Source organism: Eretmochelys imbricata, chromosome 3 (assembly GCF_965152235.1).
Source record: "Eretmochelys imbricata isolate rEreImb1 chromosome 3, rEreImb1.hap1, whole genome shotgun sequence".
Taxonomy (NCBI): domain Eukaryota; kingdom Metazoa; phylum Chordata; order Testudines; family Cheloniidae; genus Eretmochelys; species Eretmochelys imbricata.
Window position 1 is genome coordinate 98,397,325 of NC_135574.1, and position 25,556 is coordinate 98,422,880.

Consider the following 25,556-nt stretch of genomic DNA (forward strand, 5'->3'; position numbering starts at 1 on the left):
AACTTGTTACAGGGAACACAAGGCACGTGCAAAATGTCTATTGAAAACCAAGCCTTTTTTTTTTTAGCTATAGTGTGACCAAAAACATCAAAAACTGGGAAGAGATTTTTGATGCCATGGAACTGATATACTGCAATGTTTTAGCTGCTGTTACTAAGAATAATTACATGGAGGCTAGTAACCAGTACTCTGAGTCTAAGCCTACATCATAAGCTTGCTTTTCAGGAGTACTGAGTAGCAGAAGCTTCAGGTGAAGTTGATGGGAACTGTGGATATTCAGTACCTCTAAACTCAGATTCTTAATTTTAAAGATAATGTGGGGGATATGGATCAGCGTTCATGTTGCACTTCCTGTCTGTACCCAGCCCAGGCAAGGAAAGCTAATGATCCAACCAGCGGACTAAATTTGGTGATGAATCCTGGGCATGTGTCACCTCAGTCCCTGGAAAAATCATGGAGCAGGTCCTCAAAGAATCAATCTTGAAGTACTTGCATGAGAGGAAAGTGATCAGGAACAGCCAGCATGGATTCACCAAGGGAAGGTCATGCCTGACTAATCTAATCGCCTTTTATCATGAGATTACTGGTTCTGTGGATGAAGGGAAAGCAGTGGATGTATTGTTTCTTGACTTTAGCAAAGCTTTTGACACAGTCTCCCACAGTATTCTTGTCAGCAAGTTAAGGAAGTATGGGCTGGACGAATGCACTATAAGGTGGGTAGAAAGCTGGCTAGATTGTCAGGCTCAACGGGTAGTGATCAATGGCTCCATGTCTAGTTGGCAGCCGGTATCAAGTGGAGTGCCCCAAGGGTCGGTCCTGGGGCCGGTTTTGTTCAATATCTTCATAAATGATCTGGAGGATGGTGTGGATTGCACTCTCAGCAAATTTGCGGATGATACTAAACTGGGAGGAGTGGTAGATACGCTGGAGGGGAGGGATAGGATACAGAAGGACCTAGACAAATTGGAGGATTGGGCCAAAAGAAATCTGATGAGGTTCAATAAGGATAAGTGCAGGGTCCTGCACTTAGGATGGAAGAATCCAATGCACCGCTACAGACTAGGGACCGAATGGCTAGGCAGCAGTTCTGCGGAAAAGGACCTAGGGGTGACAGTGGACGAGAAGCTGGATATGAGTCAGCAGTGTGCCCTTGTTGCCAAGAAGGCCAATGGCATTTTGGGATGTATAAGTAGGGGCATAGCGAGCAGATCGAGGGACGTGATCGTTCCCCTCTATTCGACATTGGTGAGGCCTCATCTGGAGTACTGTGTCCAGTTTTGGGCCCCACACTACAAGAAGGATGTGGATAAGTTGGAGAGAGTCCAGCGAAGGGCAACAAAAATGATTAGGGGTCTACAACACATGACTTATGAGGAGAGGCTGAGGGAGCTGGGATTGTTTAGCCTGCAGAAGAGAAGAATGAGGGGGGATTTGATAGCTGCTTTCAACTACCTGAAAGGGGGTTCCAAAGAGGATGGCTCTAGACTGTTCTCAATGGTAGCAGATGACAGAACGAGGAGTAATGGTCTCAAGTTGCAGTGGGGGAGGTTTAGATTGGATATTGGGAAAAACTTTTTCACTATGAGGGTGGTGAAACACTGGAATGCGTTACCTAGGGAGGTGGTAGAATCTCCTTCCTTAGAGGTTTTTAAGGTCAGGCTTGACAAAGCCCTGGCTGGGATGATTTAACTGGGAATTGGTCCTGCTTCGAGCAGGGGGTTGGACTAGATGACCTTCAGGGGTCCCTTCCAACCCTGATATTCTATGATTCTATGATTCTATGAGGCACATTGCACATACACTAAGAAGAAAGAATGTTATAAAGATGGTATTTCTGCTGGAAACACCAACAGGCCCCTCGTCATGACACTGCTTCCAGTTACTGCTATCAAAAAGATGTAACATTAGATAGTTTTACTCACATAAAAATATATTAAAAATAAAGGCTCCGTCTTAAATCAACAATAATCAAGACATTCAAATTTAAGACTGAGCCTGCATTTTAAATTCAATGTATTTGTATTCAATACTTCTCAGACCTCTGATAACTGACTTAAACTAAAAAGAAAAGGAGTACTTGTGGCACCTTAGAGACTAACCAATTTATTTGAGCATGAGCTTTCGTGAGCTACAGCTCACTTCATCGGATGCATACCGTGGAAACTGCAGCAGACTTTATATACACACAGAGAATATGAAACAATACCTCCTCCCACCCCACTGTCCTGCTGGTAATAGCTTATCTAAAGTGATCATCAAGTTGGGCCATTTCCAGCACAAATCCAGGTTTTCTCACCCTCCACCCCCCACACACAAATTCACTCTCCTGCTGGTAATAGCCCATCCAAAGTGACAACTCTCTACACAATGTGCATGATAATCAAGTTGGGCCATTTCCTGCACAAATCCAGGTTCTCTCACCCCCTCACCCCCCTCCAAAAAACACACACACAAACTCACTCTCCTGCTGGTAATAGCTCATCCAAAGTGACCACTCTCCCTACAATGTGCATGGTAATCAAGGTGGGCCATGTCCAGCACAAATCCAGGCTTTCTCACCCCCCCCCTTTTTTTTTTTTCTTCCCAGGGACACACACACACACACAAACTCACTCTCCTGCTGGCAATAGCTCATCCAAACTGACCACTCTCCAAGTTTAAATCCAAGTTAAACCAGAACATCTGGGGGTGGGGGGTTAGGAAAAAACAAGGGGAAATAGGCTACCTTGCATAATGACTTAGCCACTCCCAGTCTCTATTTAAGCCTAAATTAATAGTATCCAATTTGCAAATGAATTCCAATTCAGCAGTTTCTCGCTGGAGTCTGGATTTGAAGTTTTTTTGTTTTAAGATAGCGACCTTCATGTCTGTGATTGCGTGACCAGAGAGATTGAAGTGTTCTCCGACTGGTTTATGAATGTTATAATTCTTGACATCTGATTTGTGTCCATTTATTCTTTTACGTAGAGACTGTCCAGTTTGACCAATGTAAATGGCAGAGGGGCATTGCTGGCACATGATGGCATATATCACATTGGTGGATGTGCAGGTGAACGAGCCTCTGATAGTGTGGCTGATGTTATTAGACCCTGTGATGGTGTCCCCTGAATAGATATGTGGGCACAGTTGGCAACGGGCTTTGTTGCAAGGATAAGTTCCTGGGTTAGTGGTTCTGTTGTGTGGCATGTGGTTGTTGGTGAGTATTTGCTTCAGGTTGCGGGGCTGTCTGTAGGCAAGGACTGGCCTGTCTCCCAAGATTTGTGAGAGTGTTGGGTCATCCTTTAGGATAGGTTGTAGATCCTTAATAATGCGTTGGAGGGGTTTTAGTTGGGGGCTGAAGGTGACGGCTAGTGGCGTTCTGTTATTTTCTTTGTTAGGCCTGTTCTGTAGTAGGTGACTTCTGGGAACTCTTCTGGCTCTATCAATCTGTTTCTTTACTTCCGCAGGTGGCTATTGTAGTTGTAAGAAAGCTTGACAGAGATCTTGTAGGTGTTTGTCTCTGTCTGAGGGGTTGGAGCAAATGCGGTTGTATCGCAGAGCTTGGCTGTAGACGATGGATCGTGTGGTGTGGTCAGGGTGAAAGGTGGAGGCATGTAGGTAGGAATAGCGTTCAGTAGGTTTCCGATATAGGGTGGTGTTTATGTGACCATTGTTTATTAGCACTGTAGTGTCCAGGAAGTGGATCTCTTGTGTGGACTGGACCAGGCTGAGGTTGATGGTGGGATGGAAGTTGTTGAAATCATGGTGGAATTCCTCAAGGGCTTCTTTTCCATGGGTCCAGATGATGAAGATGTCATCAATATAGCGCAAGTAGAGTAGGGGCTTTAGGGGACGAGAGCTGAGGAAGCGTTGTTCTAAATCAGCCATAAAAATGTTGGCATACTGTGGGGCCATGTGGGTACCCATAGCAGTGCCGCTGATCTGAAGGTATACATTGTCCCCAAATGTAAAATAGTTATGGGTAAGGACAAAGTCACAAAGTTCAGCCACCAGGTTAGCCGTGACATTATCGGGGATAGTGTTCTTGACGGCTTGTAGTCCATCTTTGTGTGGAATGTTGGTGTAGAGGGCTTCTACATCCATAGTGGCCAGGATGATGTTATCAGGAAGATCACCGATGGATTGAAGTTTCCTCAGGAAGTCAGTGGTGTCTCGAAGATAGCTGGGAGTGCTGGTAGCGTAGGGCCTGAGGAGGGAGTCTACATAGCCAGACAATCCTGCTGTCAGGGTGCCAATGCCTGAGATGATGGGGCGCCCAGGATTTCCAGGTTTATGGATCTTGGGTAGTAGATAGAATATCCCAGGTCGGGGTTCCAGGGGTGTGTCTGTGTGGATTTGATCTTGTGCTTTTTCAGGAAGTTTCTTGAGCAAATGCTGTAGCTGCTTTTGGTAACTCTCAGTGGGATCATAGGGTAATGGCTTGTAGAAACTCGTGTTGGAGAGCTGCCGAGCAGCCTCTTGTTCATATTCCGACCTATTCATGATGACAACAGCACCTCCTTTGTCAGCCTTTTTGATTATGATGTCAGAGTTGTTTCTGAGGCTGTGGATGGCATTGCGTTCCGCATGGCTGAGATTATGGGGCAAGTGATGCTGCTTTTCCACAATTTCAGCCTGTGCACGTTGGCGGAAGCACTCTATGTAGAAGTCCAGTCTGCTGTGCGGGGGTGAGAGAACCTGGATTTGTGCAGGAAATGGCTCAACTTGATTATCATGCACATTGTGTAGAGAGTTGTCACTTTGGATGGGCTATTACCAGCAGGAGAGTGAATTTGTGTGTGCGGGGGTGGAGGGTGAGAAAACCTGGATTTGTGCTGGAAATGGCCCAACTTGATGATCACTTTAGATAAGCTATTACCAGCAGGACAGTGGGGTGGGAGGAGGTATTGTTTCATATTCTCTGTGTGTATATAAAGTCTGCTGCAGTTTCCACGGTATGCATCCGATGAAGTGAGCTCATGCTCACGAAAGCTTATGCTCAGATAAATTGGTTAGTCTCTAAGGTGCCACAAGTACTCCTTTTCTTTTTGCGAATACAGACTAACACGGCTGTTACTCTGAAACCTGACTTAAACTACATAGCCAAAACAATTTGAGTTACCCATGGAATGGTTAGGTTTAAGCCAAACCCTGGACATAATTGGAGTTTCTGTGTGGGGAGGGGTTATGTAACTTTCCTATTTGCATATTAGAATATAGTGGAGTTGGCCTATGGTACAGGGTAGCACAATCCTGAGGACTGCATTGTGGCTTTTATGGGTGATTCTAGTGGCTGGAAATAGCCATAGCATTGGAATACCCTGGCAAAACTCCTTCCCCTAACAATACTCATGCCCCTCGAACTGGTGGCATCTGTAGAGTGGCATAGAGCTATCTAAACCCACCTCAGTTACCAGGAACTGCCTCTATGTTGGGGGAATTTTTTGTGGAATACTTACAGCTTACTTTATGATGCCTTTATGTTGGCAAAACTGATAGGAGCTGCAGAGCACTGATGTGTCACATCCTAAAGGTTCTGTACTTCTAACAGTTACACCAGCTAATACAATTGCTTTCTTTCTCAGCCTCAATCATCCAGATCCCTGATGTGATGGGCAGCTGAAAAACAGTCACACAGTCTTCCACACAGGGTATGTGTAGGCAGCAGTGCAGTGCACAGCCCTGCAGGTCTGAGCCCAGGCTCAAGCCAAACCCCCCTTGCATCCACACTGCAAATTTGCTAATCTAGGGCTCAGACCCAAGGTCCCAGGATCCTGCAGGGTTCGAGGGTAGGAACTCGTGTTAAACTGAGACCTAGGTTATTGGTTTCCTGTGTGTGTGTGTGGCCCCGGCTTGACTCTGGTCCCAGAATTCCGCCAGATGTATCCCAGAGTTCCGGGTGGCAGAGAAGCAGTGCAGCAGGCATCCATCACCATGGCTAGAAGTGCCATTACTGTCTGGCCAAGTGCCCTCCCTCTGCCTGCTCCTGTTCCACTAGTGGCTTCGGCTCTACTTTGCTGATGCATGGAGCTTGCCCAGAGCAAGAAGCGAAGTTGCCAGGTGGGAGGCTGCATGCAGTCGCCGCCCTCGCAGCGCATGCAGCCTGGACACCCCTGCACAGGCAGCCCCAAGGAGAGTAAGTGGGGTCTGGGAGCAAGGGACAGGGAGGGGCAGTGGCAGAGTTCCCAGCTCAGCACGTCCAGGGGTCTCTGGGTGGTTCTTACTACTGCCTGGCTCCGGCTTCTGGCCTGGCCAGGGACAGGCCTTGGGGGGAAGAAGAAAGAATGGCGTAGGGTCTCATGGTGAGGGGGGCTAAGGCCCATCTCAGCCCCTCCCAACGGGAAAAGGCTGGCGCTGCCCCTGAGCCTCGGACAGGTGTGGAGCAGCGCCAGAGGGAAACTGGGACAAATGTTGTCCCAGAGTCATTCAGCCCAGGACCAGGACTTGAAATGTTCCACCCTATTAGGGATGGTTGGTCACCCTTGGGGAGTGGGAGGGAGCTAGGCATTTTGGGATATATTTACTTTGACTTAGATCTGCACACTGCAATGTGGATGCCAGAGCCCTAGGTTTGAGCATGGGTCAGAAAATTCTTAACTGATGATTAAAATGAAATGTAGACACTCATGCTCAGGGTTTCCTGGCACAGATGAGCTGACTTGAGTCCCACTAACTCTCGGCTTACGTTCCTGTGTAGACATAGCCATAGCCAACGTTTGTTGATTGGCTGCTTCTGGATCAGACTCTAGGAAAGCTGGTTGTTTCTATCAGCAGCAGGCCTCTACATTTGAATTCTCAAAACTAGCCCATGCTGGGAAATGCTGTTGTATCTTTGTTGCCCAGGCTTCTATAAATTCTTTCAGAGTATGACTTACTCTAACTTCAGTGTGCAGCCCAAAACACTGAAGTGGCTTAACTTACTGCTCTGGTCAGAAATACTGGAGTGGGCCCTTGTTCTTGAACTTTGAATATGGAAAATGAATAATTTGGGCCAAGCTCTAAGGTGGCATTCTAAGTGGTATAAATTAAACCCAGGTGTGTAAGCTACTTGAATTTAAGGGTGAAAATCCATGTTGGGATTCTGTGGTGCAATTAAGGACCTGGGGACAGATTTAAAAGGCAGCTAAAAATGCAGACGGGGATCCAGTGGGCTTTAGGGGTGCCAACTTTCTTAATTGCAGAAAACTGAACACCCTTGCCCCGCCCCCTCCCGGAGGCCTCGCCCCTTCCCCATTTCTTCCCTGCTCTCCACTGACTCCATCCGCCCTCTCTCCGTCACTTGCTCCTCCCCACCCTCACTCACTTGCTCATTTTCACCGGGCTGGGGCAGGGGGTTGAGGTGTGGGAGGGGGTGAGGGCTCTGGTTGGAGGTGGGCCTGGGGTGGGGCTGGGGATGAGGGGTTTGGAGTGTGGGAGGGGGCTCTGGGCTGAGGCAAGGGGTTGGGGTGTGGGAGGGGGTACAGGTTCTGGGTTGGAGGTGCAGGCTCCTGGGTGGGGCCAGAAATGAGGTGTTCAGGGTGGGGAGGGGGCTCAGGACTGGTGCAGGGGATTAGGGCATGGGGGGTGAGGGCTCCGGATTTGGGGTGCGGGCTCTGGGGTGGGGCTAGGAATGAGGGTTTTGGGATGCAGGAGGGGGCTCAGGAATGGGTCAGGGGGTTGGAGTGCAGGAGGGGGTGAGTGGCGCAGGCTCTGGGTGGTGCTTACTGGGCGTGGTTCCTGGTCAATGGGAGTTGCAGAGCCGGCGCTTGGGGTGGGGGCAGTGCATAGAGCCCCCTATGCCTACGAGCAGGAGGGACATGATGGTTGCTTCCCAGGAGCCGCGCAGAGCTGGGTAGGGAGCCTGCCAGCCCCGCGCCAATTGGACTTTTAACACCCCGGTCACTGGTACTGACTGGAGCTGCCAGGGTCACTTTTTGACTAGGTGTTCCAGTTGAAAACCGGACACCTGGCAACCCTAGTGAGCCTGCATGTCTGTGCAAACCTGATCCCTGGTCCTTGGAGGTGCAGGTCCCTTACATATTCCATTTGTGGAGTTCAGTGTCTCTAAGGATTTATCCTTATCGCTAGCGTGATGAAGGCAGCTGAAACCATGGAAGAAAGAGAAATATCAACGATCATATCTACTCAGGTGAACACCATAAAGGGTCACAGATAAAAATTTATCATCATAGACCCCTATATGGAAACTATATTCTCATCAATGAAAACATTAAATATTAAAATTGGATACCTGGATTCCTTTTGTGATGTATAAAATATAGTATGCCAGATATGTTGTAACTGTATGAATCATATATAGCAGCAGTTCTCAAACTTTTGTACTGGTGACCCCTTTCAGACAGCAAGCACCTGAGTGCAACCCCCCATATAAATTAAAAACACCTTTTTATATTTAACACTATTATAAATGCTGGAGGCAAAGTGGGGTTTGGGGTGGAGGCTGACAGCTTAAGACCCCCCATATAATAACCTCACAACCCTCTGAGGGGTCATGCCCCCCAATTTGAGAACCCCTGATTTATAGCCACAAGTTCAAATGCGTACATAAACCAGATATAAAAATATAAAATTGATACTCTGACTATGGTATCATTATTCACAAATGTAATAAAATCTAATAATGGAACTATTGAAAATGTATTGGTATATGAGACAAGTATATAATATTATCAATACATTTTACAAAACATATAGAATAAAGTCCTCAGCTGCTGTCAATCAGCATAGATCCATTGAAGTCAATGAAGTTATGCTAATTTTGAAAGTAGTAAGGCTCTGGCTATGAATATATGATTAATATATTTTCAGTAATTTAATATTTATACATTACACTATTGTGACACACAGGCACCCCAATAGTCACCACTCTCATGTAATTAGGATATGTTTTGTACGAAGTATGCCTTGTGAGGTATCATTCTAAAAGTCTTGATCTGCTAGACAGTAATAACTTGTTAGATTGTATGTGCTATCATTGTATGTGAAGTTATTAAGTTTGGCTATGTATGTGTTACTGATACATGTTGTGAGGTTGAAAATACCCACAAGCAGCCTTTCAGGTACAACAGTAAAAAGACCAAACAATGTTAATGGCTTACTGAGGAAATGCACACAAGCCAAGGATTATGCCAGGAACTGTATACAACAGAAACCTCTCAGAGATAGCACTACACAATGGGAACTGTTTGATCCAGGTCACAGCAAAAGAGCTTTCCAGCAACTGGGAAGAAAATATAAAAGGAGGAAAAGGGCAGCATAAGGGGACCTCACTCTCCCTACAACAACACACCTGGAAACACCTGAGGAATAAAGACTGAACAGGGGGAAGTGATGGTCCCAGGTTAAAGGGACCTGTGTATGGAAAACCTGGGAAACCCAAGCTGCAAAGCCAAGGTGGCTTCTGCCTTAAGAATCTGCCAGACTGTTTATCACTCAGGGTGAGATTTGCTAATTCACATCCTACCTATCTAGTAAGTTGCGCTCAGTTTGCGGTTTTGTTTATTTACTAGGTAATCTGCTTTGATCTGTTCGCTATTACTTATAATCACATAAAATCTATCTGTTTGAAGTTAATAAACTTATTTTGTTTTAATCCAAACCACTGTGCGTTTGATTAAGATGTCTAGGGAAAATCTCAGCTTGGTTACCACTAGTGTGCGTGGTCCTCTTCACATTGAGGGAGAGGCAGACTGGGTTTAAACCCATATACTGGCCAGATTTGACCAAGGCAGGATGGTACTGCTCTGGGGTCCTAGGCTAAATTCCCTCTAAGCTGCATGGCTACCCAGCTGCCTATAAAGCACCATGCAGGCGTTCAGGGCTCTGGAGGGAAGAGATGCCTCTCCCCAAGCCCTGGACCTGCCATGGCTCCCCTCCCCCAGCCCCAAACCTGTCGCAGCCCCAAACCTTCCACGGCTTGGGAACAGGTGCCCTTCCCCTGCAGCCCAGGTGCTGCTGTGAGGAGAGAGATCTGTGGGGAGTCCTCTCTTCCCACCATAGCCCCAGGGAGCCCCACTGTACCCCAAGCCCCTCAGCCCCACCCCAGAGCCCACACCTCCAGATGGTGCCCTCACCCCTCCCGAACCCCAGCCCTCTGCCCCAGCCCTGAGTCCCTCATCCCCAGCCCCACCCCAGAGCCAGCACCCCCTGCTGGCGACCTCACTCCCCCTGCACCCCAACCCTCTGCCCCAGCCCTGAGCCTCCTCCCACACTCCAAACCCCTCAGCCCCACCTCACCACATGAATTTTGTTATGTGCACCAATACGGAGGTGAAGTGTCACACATCACCTCCGTATTGGTGCACATAACAAAATTCATTCTGTGCATGGGTGGGAAAAATTAGAGGGAACATTGGTCCTAGGCTGGGAGGCAGGTGGTTAGAGAGCCTGCATGTGACTTCAGCTGGGTGTGTCCCTACCTGTGTGAATGCTGGTGAAAGTGCAAGCTTGGAGGGCTTTGCAACTTGTACGGCAACACCGTGTGAGAGGGAGCCCAGGCTGGTGGGTCAGATGGCTCAGTGATACCCCAGTTCTAGGTGGCCCCCGAGGGGGAACCCCTCCCAACTATATTTTAAATGTAAAAAGTAGTGAGGTTCATACTATTGAAAGCACTTTGAAACTGTTTGGTAGGACAGATGAGTTTTCTGCAACCCTGAGCTTTGTGTTTGCTTCTGAGAGTTCTGGGGAAGTCCATCTCAGTTGGGTTATAAGTTAAAGTAGTGATGGAATACTTTATTTTACATCTTCCTAATAGCTGTTTTCTGGCCGCTTGCACTACTTCAGGACACAGTAGGCTTAGTGGGATTTTTATTTTGACATTCTTTTTCTTTGGCTGGCCATGTCATCTCATCTGACTACACTCCTCTTTCATGTGGTTGATATGTAAAGACCCCTTTGGCACTACGATATTGTTAGAATCTAGACTACTGTGAAAACCAGTGTAAAATTTTGCCCCTTTATTGCTAACTAGAAGGGTAACTTGAACGAATCTGCCAGAGTATACTTTTCTTCATCCCTTTATCTTGTAATTTTGGGTTATGTCTCTTCTTAAAGGTAGTTTTAACTGCACACAGGTTTTCATTTGCATGTTCAGTGGAAGAATATGAAACATGTTTCCTTGGAAACTTTAAATGTCTGAAACAACCATTTACATAAACAATGCTGTCATCAAAATTTCACATTCTTCAGTTGAAGGAAAAAAACTTAAACATTTCCAAAGCAAATAAGTATTATTTAATAAGCAGACAATCTAAAAAAGGCCTCTTTACTGAATGTCATAATGACCAAAAAGTTACCTACCCTTAAAATATTTCCAGATTATAAGATAATTTCATTTGTGGATTAATTGTGTGCACTGAAATAACTGTTTAGAGTGTTTTCAAATTCAACTTAAACATTTATCTCTAATTGCCATGCAAAACACTGTTGCCCTTTCCTCTGGGTAAGGCAAAAACAACTGTCATTCCCATTTTAACAGAGCTTGTTTCCACCTGTCAAGAGCATTCTGGTTGCTTTAATCATTCTATTCATAACTCCTGATTTTTCTCTTGTGAGGTTTGCATAGAAATTCCCTCAAATTCTTATATGTTCAGTGATCTGTGTCAACTCAAGATTTTTTTTTCTGCCTTAGATACCTATTTTATAGAATTTCCCGAACCAAACATAAAGGTTTTTTTTCCCCATACTTCAGAGAAGTTCAAGAACAAAAAACACAAAATGTATTGCACACCTGCTCTGGTGCACTCACCCACATACAATATATCCATTAGAAAACTCCAACTGTATTAGTAAATAAATCATAATTTCCCACTTTGCAACCTTCATACTCCCCCATAAACAAAACACAGCAGAACTGTAGCTTGCCCCCTGTTGCTGTTGTGTTCTGTTTTAAAATACTGGACCAAGCAAGACTAAGTAGCAGGGTTCAAAGCTGTAGACACTAAGGGTATGTGTACACGGCAACAAAACACCCACAGCTCACCTGGGTCAGCTGACTCGGACTTGTGGAGCTTGGGCCGTGGGGTTATAAAATTGCAATATAGATGTTCAGACTTCTGCTGGAACCCGGATCTGGGACTTTCCTGCCTCATGGGGTCTCAGAGCTGGGCACCAGCCCAAGCCTCAATGTCTACACTGCAATTTTATCGCCTTGCAGCCCAAACCGCCCTCCTACCCCAGCCCACCATCCGCCAGCCTGAATGAGTTGACCCGGGCCAGCCACAGGTAATTTTACTGCAGTGTAGACAGACTGTGAATGAAGCCCTTCTTCCTGAACTGATTAGCTACTTTGTCCTTTTTTAAAAAATCTTTTAATAATCTGCCAGGTGTAAGTAGTATTGCTACTGTATTGCTAAATATCTAGTTCTATATTGGAATCTATAATAATAAGTAATATAATATTGTATTTAAATAGATCCAGGAGTCGTAAACAACTTTGAGCGACTGGTATTATTACCTATATTTTTCAGATGGCGAAACAATGGCAAAGAGAGGTTAAGTGACTTGCCAAAGGTCACACAACAAGGCATTGATAAAACTGGGTCTAGAAACAAAGTCCCTTGCTCTCCAAAGTGAAATGATTTAATTAAAGTCAATGGCAAAACTCCCATTGACTGTGCTGGGGCCAGGATTTCACCCCCAGCCCATTGTGCTGATAGACCATGCTGAGAGGCTGCAGAACTGACTTGTCACTAAAATGTGTTTGCATTGTTGTATTATGTTTGTATGTCTATGTTCATAGTTAAACACATTTAGAGAATGATACGTAACTTTGACTTAAATTTTATTGTATTTTTATTCATTTTACATTAGATATAGCTTGGAAACTTTATTGAGACATAGACAATGTTTAGGGTTTTTTTTCCCCCCAACAAGATTGGGGGGTTAGAAGAAGATGAACAAGCAAATGTCCATTAAAGTTATCAAAGTCTCAAACAACAGTGGAAGAACTTTTTTTTCATATTTAGGGTGTCATGAAAATTTGCAAGTGAGCTACTGATTAGTATATAAACAATGCTAAATGTGAAGTATGTCTTTAGATATTTGTTTCTTCTTATTGTGTGATGTCTCAAATGAAAAGTAGGGGGAGGGAAAAATCAGTTTTAAAAACAATGTTAAGCTAAATTTATGGATATGAAAAAACACTTTTTCCATCAAGAAAATTATGGAACCAAGTTTAAATCTGATGTCTAATAAAAAGTGTTATTTTATTATTACTCTCTTTGGTCCAAATTCATAGTCATCAGTTAAATTAGACCTGGCATGAAACTGGTCTTAAATACATTGTCTCTGGTTTTGTGAGATGTTTACATATTGTATTTCAGATTTATCTCCACCTTCTTTAACTTGGTGATTTTCTCAGAATACAAATGTACACATGGAAAGGCAATTCCAAACCTAAAGAGGCAGTTAGCATCTCTTTATTTTCACTTTGTTTAATTATTTTCAGAATCTTTCTCTCTTTTGAGAATGTCCCTACCTCTCCCTGGACTCCCTTTTGACCTTTGTTCCCTGTTTTTAAAGTGTAAGTTTCATGTAAAAACGTTGAAATATGTCAGTAATAAATTAATCTACCATCTGAGATGAAATCAAAAACCTTCCGAGTGTTGTGAAATGATATAGTTAAAACAAAACAGAGTAAGTGTTTAAAATGATGATTAATGTAAATAGGTAAGCATTTTACCTGTATGGCATTGGTAACATTCCATCCAGCTTCCCAAGTGGTGATCAGTTTGATCTGGGCACCTTGCATGTGAGCCTTGGATTGATATCCTGGATCCTGGTGGGAGACATTAAACTCAAGGGTCTTGGTAGCATCTTGTTCCTCCTTTTCCTCGCTGTGGGTCCGGTTAAGCTCATCCCTTCTGGCAAAATTCACATTTTCTTCTTCAGCATCTAGGCAACCTTCCCATTTCACCAGCCTGAAAAATAGGGACTGTGTACCCCTAACGCGATGGGGAAGAGATGAAAGAGTCTGCTTCAGGTAAGCCATCCTGAATACCAGCTATTAAAATAAAATCTTTTCCTGGCTGTCTTTATTTTTTGCAGTAGTTGTGTGTTGTTAGTCCCTTTGTTAATTAGCATTGACACTGAAGCTATGATTTATGAGGTCTGTTGGCCTTCAGTCTTCTATTTGTGTCAGTTTCAAATGGCAAACTAAAGGAACATCCCCAGGGTCTTCAAGGTGCTGCTCAGAGTCAATGAGGTTTAGTAGCCTGCAAGCTGAAATTTACAATTCAAATCCTTTTACTTATGGTAAGTACATAGATCAGTCACTCGTGAAGAAGCTACAAGTGGTTGCAAGAATCTGTTCCTGGAAATTATGCAAACATGTTTTTCAATACAAGTAAATATTCCTCAAAAAAAAAATTACGGCATTAAAAAGCAGCATTGACTGACTGATATAAACCAAATGAATGTAATATATATAGAAGTTAATAGAGCAGGCTACTGTTGGGTTAAATTAAGGTTTATTACATTGTCCATGAGCTAAGTAGTCCCATCATATTTAGACCAAATTATATCATTCATATGTAGAGTTATAACATCACAACAACTTTAAAAAGAATAGTTTATTCAAAATTAACTAGAGAATGGGGGCAAATATAAATAACTATCTACTTCTCCAGATGTGAGAATTTCCTGCTCTTATTTATTGTCTACAGAGGTCAGTAGAACTTTAAAAATGTTTTAAAAACATAAGCTCAAAGTTTAAAACTTCTAGCATATTTATAACCATTTCTATTTCATAGTATTTTTCTGAGGAGAGAGAGGAGCATTTTTTAATGCTGTTTAGCTCTGTCTGTTCGTTCCAGGGCTATAAATAAAGATACATTAGTCTTTACACACCATAAGACCATAGAAACGGTATCTATTTTGTTTCCCTTACTTTCATGGAGAGGCACCTGGGATTTGTGCAAGGAAGGAAAAGAGAGGGAGTGTAGTTTCAGGATTCACTAGTTTTTAGTGTCATCTCTGCCCCTTTTCTGCATAGAAAAGCAATCTTCTCCTGAGAGTCTGGTGTTAAGGGAATCTGCCAGTATCCCTTTGTTAAATCCAGAGTGGTGATATATTGGGCTTCTCCCAGCCAGTCTGAGTTCATCCACCCAAGGCAGGGGGTAGATATCATTTCTGAAACTGTTCACCTTTCTGAAGTCTATACAGAAATGTAGTGAGTCATCTGACTTTGGAACCAGCAGAGTAGGACTTCTCCAGTCACTTTGGGATATCCCGAGTTCTGACATGACCTTGAGCTCTTTCTTGATAACCCTCCTCAGTTTTGGGGGGATTGGTTGGAGCTCTTCTGTATTACTTTACTGGGTTCCATATTAATGTGATTGTGGCCCATGGATATGTTCTCATGATGGGCTGAGAATATCTTTGTAAAAGTGATTGGAGTGCCTGTTTTGTTTGCTTCTGGTTTAGGTTCTCTCTGAGGGGCACTGAGCTTTCTTTCAGGCAATCTCTAATTTGGGATCCCAGTTCCTCAGCATATGGCATGATGAAGTGGCTTTCCCTGGTTTCAGCAAATTTACATGGTCAATTTGTGATTCATTCCCCCCATTTGTCTGATTAAATAGTTTGCAGTTCCATCTCATTTACCACCTCATAAGGGTCTTGCCACTTGACCATAAGCTTTGATTCAGAGATTGTTGCCTGACTGGAAGACACATAGTCTTGCCCCTTTATTATAATGTAATTGTTGTTGTACCTGTGCTCCTTCCTCTAGCATAGCGTCCCATAGCTTCCAGTCTCTCATGTAACTTTAAGACATATTGTACAAGGTTTTTGGTTCTTGGAGCCTGGCTTTCCCATGTCTCTCACACCATGTCTAGTATGCCTCTTGGTGGTTGCCCATATAGCACTTGCAGTGGTGAAAACCCTGTCAAAGCTTGTGATACTTCCTTAATGGAGAAAAGTAGGGCCAGGAGTAGTTGGTCCCAATATTAAGTCTTGGATAATGAATTTCTTGAGCATTCTCTTTACCATCTGATTAAGTCTTTCCACTGGACATCTGTCTATGGATGGTACACAGATGAGCAGGGCCCTGCCAAATTAACGGACATGAAAAATGCGTCATGGACCATGAAAGCTGGTCTCCCGCCGTGAAATCTGATCTTGTGTGTGCTTTCACCCTATACTATACAGATTTCACAAGGGAGACCAACGTTTCTCAGATTGGAGGTCCTGACCCAAAAGGAAGTTGCAGAGGGTCACAAGGCTATTTTAGAGGGGGGTGGTAATATTGCCACCCTTACTTCTGCACTGCCTTCAGCGCTCAGCAGCCAGAGAGCAGTGGCTATTGGCTGGGTGCCCAGCTCTGAAGGCAGTGTCCTGCCAGCAGCAACACAGAAGTAAGGGCACTAGTACCACACTCCTCCATACAATAACCTTGCGACACTCCCCCCCCCCACAACTCCTTTTTGGGTCAGGACCCCTACAATTACACCACCATGAAATTTCAGATTTAAATAGCTGAAATCATGAAATTTATGATTTTAAAAATCCTATGACTGTGAAATTGAACAAAGTGGACTGTGAAATTGGTAGGGCCCTACAGATGTGTATAATGCTTTGACTTTTAGTAGGCCACAGAACTCTCTTATCAGATTGTAAAACCTGTTCCCTGGTCCATCATGATCTCTTTGGGAGTCTCTACCCAGGCAAAGACCTTCAGCAGCTCATTAGCGATAGTCTTGTCATTCATTGTCTGGAATGGTATGACTTCCGGCTACTGGGTGACCAAGTCCATGATAACAAGAATATGCTGGTGTCCAGAGGCACTCTCCTCTAGGAGGCTGTGGTGGGGCGGTCGTCCCACCCCCTGAGAACAGGGCTGCAATAGGCCTTTTGAGGCTGCGCAGGCCAGCAGCCAATCAGAGAAAGCCTGGGGATAGCCAATCAGAGCAGGGAAAGAGGCAGCCAATCAGGGCCAGGCTAGGTCCTATATAAAGGCTGCCTAGCAGTTGAGAAGGCAGTCTCTCCCTGACTAGCAAGACAGAGCAGTGCTGGGCAGGCTCGGGGGAGCAGGAGAGAGCTCCAACCCCGTTACCTGCCAGGCTGCAGATCCTGCTACAAAGGGCCTAGAAGGTGCACAGGGCCAAAGAGGAAGTGGCCCAGGGAAGAATAGACGGATGAGAGGGTAACGAAGGAGGTCAGAAAGAGGCTGCCGCTAGAGGGTCCCTGGGTCGGGACCCAGAGTAGCAGGCAGGCCTGGCTTACACTACATCTGGCCATGGAAGACAGGGGCCAATACAGACGGCAACTTGCCCCTGAGTTAAGGGGCTAGGCTTTGGGTTGTGGTTGGCCACTGAGGCAGGTGCAAATCCCAAAGACTGATGTTAACCGTGCCCCCTCCCCCACGCCCCCCCCGGAAGGGGCTGAGTCTGGAGTAATGGGCACTGCCGGAGGACAGTGTCCTGAAGTGGATGCTGCCGAGCGGGGAGCAACGCGGGTCCCAGGGCAGCAGAATGGACAACGGGCAAGACACCACGCGCTGAGGACACTCCGCGGTAGACAGAGCTAATTCTCGGAACAACCAGCGGGAGATGCCAGCAGTCTTGACCCAGTCACACGGGCATATAAGAATGATTATTATTGATTCAAAGAGGATCTCCATCAAGGGAAAGGGTACTAGTAGAGTCCTTTGGTGACCACTGGTTAGCATTTAGGGCATGACACACACAAATTCTCAACTTCTTTAAGGACCCCGGGCAAAAGTATTGGGTCAGGATCCTATACTGTGTTTTATCCAGGGCCGGCCCACAACATTTTGGCACCTGAGGCAGGGAGCTCAAATGGTACCCACCCATTCCTCCTCGCTTGGGCCAAAACTTTGAAAGGTCTCAATTCTGCCTTCTTCCTGTTCTACTCCTCTCATAGTACTGCTCTGCTACCTACCCCAATAAAGGAGAACTAACAACTTAAAATGCCTTGTTCAAAAATTAAGTAACACTTAACTTTCAAACACCTGAACAGCAAATGTAACTTTTCTTGTCTGCATAGTGAACACTGGCATTTTTATCTGTTTGAATAATCAAAGAGGTGCTTTCTGTGTCTTCTTGGTTGCAAAGATTTGAACTGCTTCCTGCTGAAGGTCCACACTCTGGACCAGCTCATGCTCTATTGCAGGGACATTTTCACTAGGTTCTGTTGTTACACAATGCACCATTAAAGCCATTTGTTCCGTAAGGCTGATGTCAGGTGTGCAGTCAAGAATAACAGAATAATATCTTGCTGACTTCAGATCCGCCACAATTTTCTGTTTGACTTTTGTTGCCAGTAACTGTATGATCTCATTCTGAATTGTTTTTCCAAGGTAGTGGTGTGTGTACATTTCTTGGGTGGTGATTCTTCTTAGATGCTCCTGGAGTACAGCATCAGACTCAGCCATCAGCTCCACAATTTTAAGGAAGTTTCCATAATTTGGCACATGCAGCTGATCTGAAGTTCCACACAGTGCTAGGTTTTGGGTAGCAAGCATTCTCACAATGGCAATGAGCCTTTTCAGAACATTTTGCCCGTAAAGAGACTCTGATGCAATCTTCTCTTGATGCTGATCATCTATGGTGGTCTTTAACCTTAGTCTCATCTCAAGCTCTTTCCAGCTATGGAATGTTCTTTGGTGATTTGCTGCCTTCTCATGGCATGCCGGATTTCTAGCCAGATTTTTCTAGCCCTTTGTTCCTGTAGAACCCAATGTGGCTGGAACATTAGATTGGAAGAGTTTGTAACAAAAGCAGTATGCAGCTTTCTGGGTTTTTGAGTACATAAGCCATGGCCTCTCCAGTTTGTCACCATTGGGGATTTCACGCCATAATGTGTTGGATGGAAACTTCTATTTTCATTGTCTTTGTGGAACATGAAGTTTTTCACTTGCTGTGGCCCATGCAGTACAAGGAAGTCCCTCAGGCTACTGCTCAAGTGGGTCCACAGTCCTGGATCATCTAGACTTAAGGAACTAAACTCAGCAGCAGCTGTTTCTTGCACCTCCACCACTCTCTTCCCTGATCTTCACTCTTTTTTAGGAATGTGCATGGTTACATCCATTTGAGATGGAGATACAGATACTGCAGTAGCTGCCAGGTCACCTGCACTCTACCTAACTGGAAGATCAAGCATCTCCTCACAGGGGCTGGAAGGCTCGCCATGAACATTTGTGTCTATGCATCTCAGGACAGCTCCTTCCTCCTTGGATAGAAAAGCTTCCTTTGCTTTTGCTTTTTCTGAATGCTGCCCCAGAGGGGCATTTTCTTCTTTCACTCATGACTGCTGTTCTGTGCCAGCTATAGTGGCTCTCAACACTCAGTTGAAGGGGACAAATAAGCAGGCTGGTAGCAGGGCCTGAATGAGAGAAGATATCAGCATCTTAAGGGCCTAACTGGCTCCTACTACTTCAGGGAATGCCTTTTCTCCTCAAGTGGGTTCAGGGAAGCAGCGGGAAACAGGAAGCTCCCTGAGAAGCTGGTGTTAATCAGTCCAGGCTCCTGGGGGTGCTAGAGAGGTACACCTCCTCCTCTCTCTCCCTGCAGCTCCTGCTGTTTCTGTTATTCCCTCTCACCTTTTCTCCTGCCTGTTGTCTCTTGTGCCCTCCTTCCTCCAGCACAGCACTCCACCATCTCTGCATCTAGAGCAGAGAGAATACATATGCACCAGCAGCAGACACAATTTTCTACACTCTGGGTCCTAGTGGCACCCCCCCACACACACACACAGTCTGGCACCTGAGGCGGCTGCCTCAGTTCGCCTCATGATAAGGCCAGCCCTGGTCTTATTGTTCCCATAGTGTCCTGCACATAGGATTACGTGCGCTGAATGTCGAGCTCAAGATGATATAACCAGGGCACAAGTAATTGCATCCATATCTCATGCCTCTGCTTGTCCTGGTCTAGATGTAGTGTTCTGCATTTTCAGTTTTTGTTTGTAAAAAAAAAAGTTCTGGGAATTTGTCAGTGTTCATTTTCCAAACATTAAAACCAGGATGAAATCAGGCGAAAACAAGAATTAAAAAAATCGGGGTGGAGGTGAGGGGGAGAGATGGGGACTTTCATAATATACACATTTTACTACAGTATAACTGAAACCTTTTTTTATGTACAAAGGTATTTTGTCTCTCTGAGCTAGTAGTTTTTCCAGAAATCCTGGTTTGTACACTCTTACTCTGAAGAGAATTATGCATCCTCACTATTGAGCCTCTTGCTGTCTTGGAGGTAGTCCAACTTTGAAAATAAGGGCTCTGTATCAATAGATCCAGGGGGTACACCCAAAGCTCACCTTGCCAATTTGCTGGAGTTGGGAAGTGTGTTTTGATGACTGGTCCAAAAAGCCAGCACATCTAGTTTCATATTATCAGGGTTAGGCATGTTCAGATTTGAGATTTCATCTATATTGGCAAATGGTTGAAACATTCTGGAATAACAGTCATAGTGTGCTGAAAATACCTTGAGGAAGGGGTGCAACACCTGGATGACATTCCAAAAAGAATCTTTGGCCCCAAACATTTTGGGGGTCAGTTTATAAGCTACAGTCATCTCCCATTTCTTGTGAGCATTGTATTGAAGGTTTTGAATGCTTTTTTGGTTTTCTCGTGTTCTCTGGTCATAAGGATTTCCAGAAACAGCTGGGTTTTCTCACCGTATGTTTCTCCTGAAGCTTTTGTGCTCATTTCAGCTGAGATTTTGGTTGTTAGAATCCGGAAAACATCTGAATTGGCAAACATGTTGGGAGTAGTCAGAGAAAACTCCAATATTTTGTGTGTCACACAGTGATTCCAAGTTTTCAACAATGAATGTTACCTTGGTGCGCAGAATCTGGTGGTCATTTTGGTTATTTGCCAGTCTCTTCAGAGTTTCTGCTTTAGACAAACTCAGGATGCTCTAGGAGATGCATTAGCGCAGTCCATGCATTACTTACAAGATAGGCAGGGAAGTACAAGCTCATTCACCTATGTGGTACAACAGGGGTAGATAATCGGCAGTTGGCTTTGCATTCATCTCACACTGTGTAAAACAAAGCCTTAAACTTGTTTGCATGCTTGAAAATGGCTCCAAATCCAATGATGCAAGATTTCACGTCTTTCATTTCTTCTGTACCAGTAGCTACTGACAGTACAACACTAATTAGGTGAGCAGGGCAGGTAGTACATAGCAATTCCAGTTTCTGATTGAGTTTAATCTCCTGTGCAAACTTAGCCATGTAGGAAGCAGAATCTGTGTTTAGTTGTAGCCACATTTTCCCAAGCTAGTTGGTACATATCAAACATGTCAGTTATTGCTGCATTGACAAAATGTTTATCAGCGGAGGGGATGAATGTCACATCAGCACAAAACAATGCAGGTTTATTCACTTTGAAATCAAAAACAAAAGGCCAAGAATTGGACAGTCCAAAGCATCAGGAGACTCGTCAAAAATCAGACTAGACACCACATTTCCATCAGCCTAGATACTAAAATATTATCATTTTATTTCAGATACTTATGAGTGAGGTTGTCTGCATTTGGAAGGGTTTTTGCTGCTGCACAGTATTATCTCACAAAGTCACCAATAGGCCCCTCTACAATTAACAGTGATTGTCTGGCAAAACAAAGAGCATGCACAAATTCATTGACACAATCATGCTGTGTCTTCTCTTTCATTAAAGTCACGGTGAAAGCCATGGTGACTGTTTGTCCCAAAATTCACTTTCTTTAAGCTTCTTGTGTCTCTTGCTTTCAACACGCTCCTTTATTCTGTCAGCACGAGCACTGACCTCAATGCTGTAGTCCTTGCAGCGCAATGCATCGTCCTCTTTCCAGCTTTACTTTTCTTGACACTTACTAAGCACTGATTTTCTTGTTGGTATTCAGGCATAGATTTGCATTTTCACCCCATCTTTATCTTTTTACCTTATCTTTATCTGCAGAGGATTGATTTAAATTCAGCACCACACTAAATGAACTCAAAGAAATAGATGGGCAACATCTCCTTGTGAGTCAATCATAGTGCGATATTAATGTTAGATTTTTCTAATCTCCACAATATGTGTGTTCTGTGTTTTACACTGTAGAACTGCTTCAGTCTCAGAGCTCCAGGACACAACAATCACATAAAGCATTAGGGTTTTGTTTTTTTTAAAAAAAGTAGCCCCCCAAAATATTGAGTGGATTGATAAATTGGTATAAATCAGTAAATACCAAACTCCTTTAATAAAAAACCTTGTAAATTTTTTGGTGAAAACTGAAAATGCAAAACACTATCTACATGATATAACAAGTCGGTCTTAATGACAAAAATGAGGGTATGGTCATGCCCTCAGGAGGTCCACCTCCGCATTGTCTATCACTGCTACTTTGTTCAATGGCCCAGCTCAAAGTATCATCATTTCTTTGCTCCATGCAGAAATCCAAGAAGCCCGTTCGCCTCTTTGGGTCCAGTTGCACAGGGGCTGTCTCATTTTGGCCTATGGAATGCTGTTCTGCTGCATCTTCTGGATTGACTATAGAGTCTGTGGTCTTCATTATGCCTATGAAGGGGGTGGTCTGTATCACCTCTCTCTGGGACTTCTTCCTTCTAGGCCATGAGATAAGTAGGTTAGGGTCCTTAATGGGGAACAAAACTCCTAATGTTTCTTCTGGAGTGTCTTCTTTAGGCTCCTGCACTAAGGGAAGCTTCTGTAAAAGTTCAAGGAAAAATGTCCAGTCTCAATAAACATCACTGGGTAGGGGATATCCAGAGGCACACATATCGTCCTCTGATTCCCATGAATGGCCAATTTTACTGTCATCTGTAGAACATCTCCATGGATGCATTTAATGGTGATTTTTCCCTTTTCAAGCTTCCCTCCTGTTTCCACTTTCTGCTCTTGGAAAAATGTCTGGTTATATCCTGAGTCAACATGGGCCAGTGGTTCTTGGCCATTCACTTCTACTGGAATTGTGAGTTTCCCTGGGCTTTTCCCCCAGGCCCTATTCCGTCCTGTCCACACCTGCCTGAAATTACACTCCATTGTATGGGCAGTCATGAAACCTATGTCCCTGTTGTCCACAGGAGTAACAGGCTACTGAATCTGTCCCTTGTCTTCTGTGGTCTTGTCCTCTTTCTGAGTTTCACTTGGCCCTTGTTCCTTTGTTGTGGGGCATTTAAATTATGGGCCTGCTGTCCTAGGGAAATCTTACATCCTGCCAGATGACCAGGCAGGTGTCTGGGTTTTCTTGTAGTTTACCCAATATGGGCCACCTCCATCCTGGAATACTCAGTCCATTTCCTTCTCCAGTGTATATGAATTCTGCAGCAGAAGGCCCTTGGATGGCTTGAATTGCCGTATAGTTCTCCATAAGCTGGGCGATGTCTGCTAGGATTACCAGGGGGTGTCTGCAAACCAGTCTCAGTCTGAAGACAGAATAATCTGTACCAACAGTTCCGTAACTGAGTTGTACTCTCTGGGATCCCATTTGAGACTCTGGCTTAAATCAACACCAGCAGAAGTCCTCTAGCCTTTGTACGATTGCCCATGACCATGGTACAGCAAGTAGCGCTTGTGTTGGAAATGGTGGCTATAGGTTTGTTCCTCTAGACCTAGCTAGTCCCATATGGCAACCTTCACCTATTAACAGTCCTGGGCTGCTGCATCTTCAAGTACCTAGTATATTGCTTGGGTTTCCCCAGTGATGGAGCAAACCAGATTGCCCACAGAGCTGGGGGCCATTGAGAGGCCATTGTCAGTCTTGCTAAAGGTACCAAGAATGAATGGTTCCCTGAAGTGTAGGGGACACATTCCACTTAGTGGTGGGACCCTGAGAAGTTGCAGCTGGTACAATGGATGGTAGACCTGGTAACAACTGTTGCTGGTGCAATGCCATCTGTTTGAACAGTTGTTGATGCTTCTGTTGTTGCTGTGCTCAAGTCGGACAGCCATTGCAGGAACTGATTCACCTCCAGAGCTTCCCTTTTCTGCTGAGACAATTAAACTCAGCCCCACTTCTGGCACCACATTGCCCCTGGAGCACTTGACAATCTCTCTAGAAGTCCCAGTTTTCTCGTAACTGGTTTCCCTCTATTCATCTCAAATTAGCCCGGACCATCAACTTAACCTGACATGAGTCAGTCAGCCTGTGATGGGGTGGACTAGGTCCGGAGGGCCCCTTCTGGTGGCAGCACGGCCCTACCTCACTCAGCCCCAGAAAGAGAAGAGAAGTCCTCCAAGCAGCCAATCAGGGTCCATAAGGACCATATAAAAGGAAGCAGCAGAGGCCAAGCTGTCAGTTACTGCCTGGAGCTTGAAGAGGGAGAATTAGGTGCCTGGAAGAGCAACAGGACCATGGATAGCTCACTGCAGGCAGGACTGAGCTTGGGGCAGGCTGCCAAAGACTGGGTACTTAGCTAGCTGGAAGAGCAGCAGGACTATAGACAGGTCAGTGTGGGCAGACTTAGCCCAGGACCTAGCCAGATTGGTGAGGGTACTGTGATTGGTCCTACTGGTCTGGTTGAAGACTGAGCAGGGAGGGCTGCCAAAGGACATGAACTGAGGGTACTGAGATGGCCCCTGTTGGGCTGTTAAAGAAGGCAGTGCCACTGGGGAGGAAGCCTTGGTGCCATGGCCCAATACCAGGGCCATGTGAAAGAACTAGAGACTGTATGCCCTGAAAGGGGTGTGTGTGACTCAGCCAGAGGACTGAGTCATCAAAGACCTGGTGTATAACCATCAGCGAGGGGGGTGCTTGTGAGAGGTAGGTGCTACCCTGTTGTAAGAACTGTATGAAAACCTGGCTCACACTGATCAGAAAGAGGGTACCTGTAAGAGGTGGGTTCTGATGCCGTTACACAGCCCTTAAACTCCAGGGCTTGCAGTCTTCCTTTGTCTCCTAGACAGCTTCTTAGAAGCAGTCTGGCATAGGAGCTGTTGCCTTCTGCTATCCTTCTGGCCTTTCTACCTCCCCAATGCTCTTTCAGTCTTTTCTTTCCTTTATAGCTGGGCTTGTTTTCCTTATTGGTCCCAGCTGTGAGTGCATGCCTACACGATTGGCACTACTGGCAGCTGTGCTGGGGTGTGCCCAGCCTGGTTGCCTGTAAATAGGGAAGACTCTCTCCTCTCCTCTCCCTTCTGTCTGTGCTCAGTATGGGGTTTGTAAACCCAATATAGTGTCCTATATCTTCCCTGCCTGAAGGATTTACAGCAGCAGATCTGGATTTTAACAGCTCCACTGTATGTATGGGGTCGGATTAAGGTCTTGTTTAAGTGAGTGCAACTGCTGATTTCACTAAGGAGTTTACCTACCTATACTAGCTCTGAATTTAACTTCATGAGGTCACATTTTGCCCTTATTTGCACCAGTGTAACCAAACTGGTCTACCAGTTAGCTGTAAAATCTGTCCTGGACACAGATTGTATTATCTCCTTGGCAGATGGTTTTTGACCTGGGAGTTCCTCAGGATCTGCCAGCTTTCCCAATTCCTAGCTTAAATACACCCCTCCCTCCAAAAAAAAACTTGATCCATTTTCTATGCCAGTCATGTGTTTCCATTTACGTTAATGTGGAGCCCATCTCTTCTGAATAGGCTCTTCCTTCTCCAAAAAGCATTCCTCAGGCTCATAAATTGAAACC

At 45.0% G+C, this 25,556-nt stretch overlaps 1 protein-coding gene across 1 annotated transcript in view; it reads right to left on the reverse strand.

The window, feature by feature from the left end:
* The window catches only part of LOC144262387 (vesicular inhibitory amino acid transporter-like), a 39,606-nt gene extending 25,637 nt beyond the window's left edge, over positions 1-13,969 (reverse strand). Inside the window, exon 1 of the mRNA XM_077812148.1 lies at positions 13,661-13,969. Within this exon, the coding sequence (XP_077668274.1) occupies positions 13,661-13,969 (309 nt within the window). The remainder of the gene's footprint in view (positions 1-13,660) is intronic.
* Between the last annotated feature and the right edge of the window lie 11,587 nt (positions 13,970-25,556).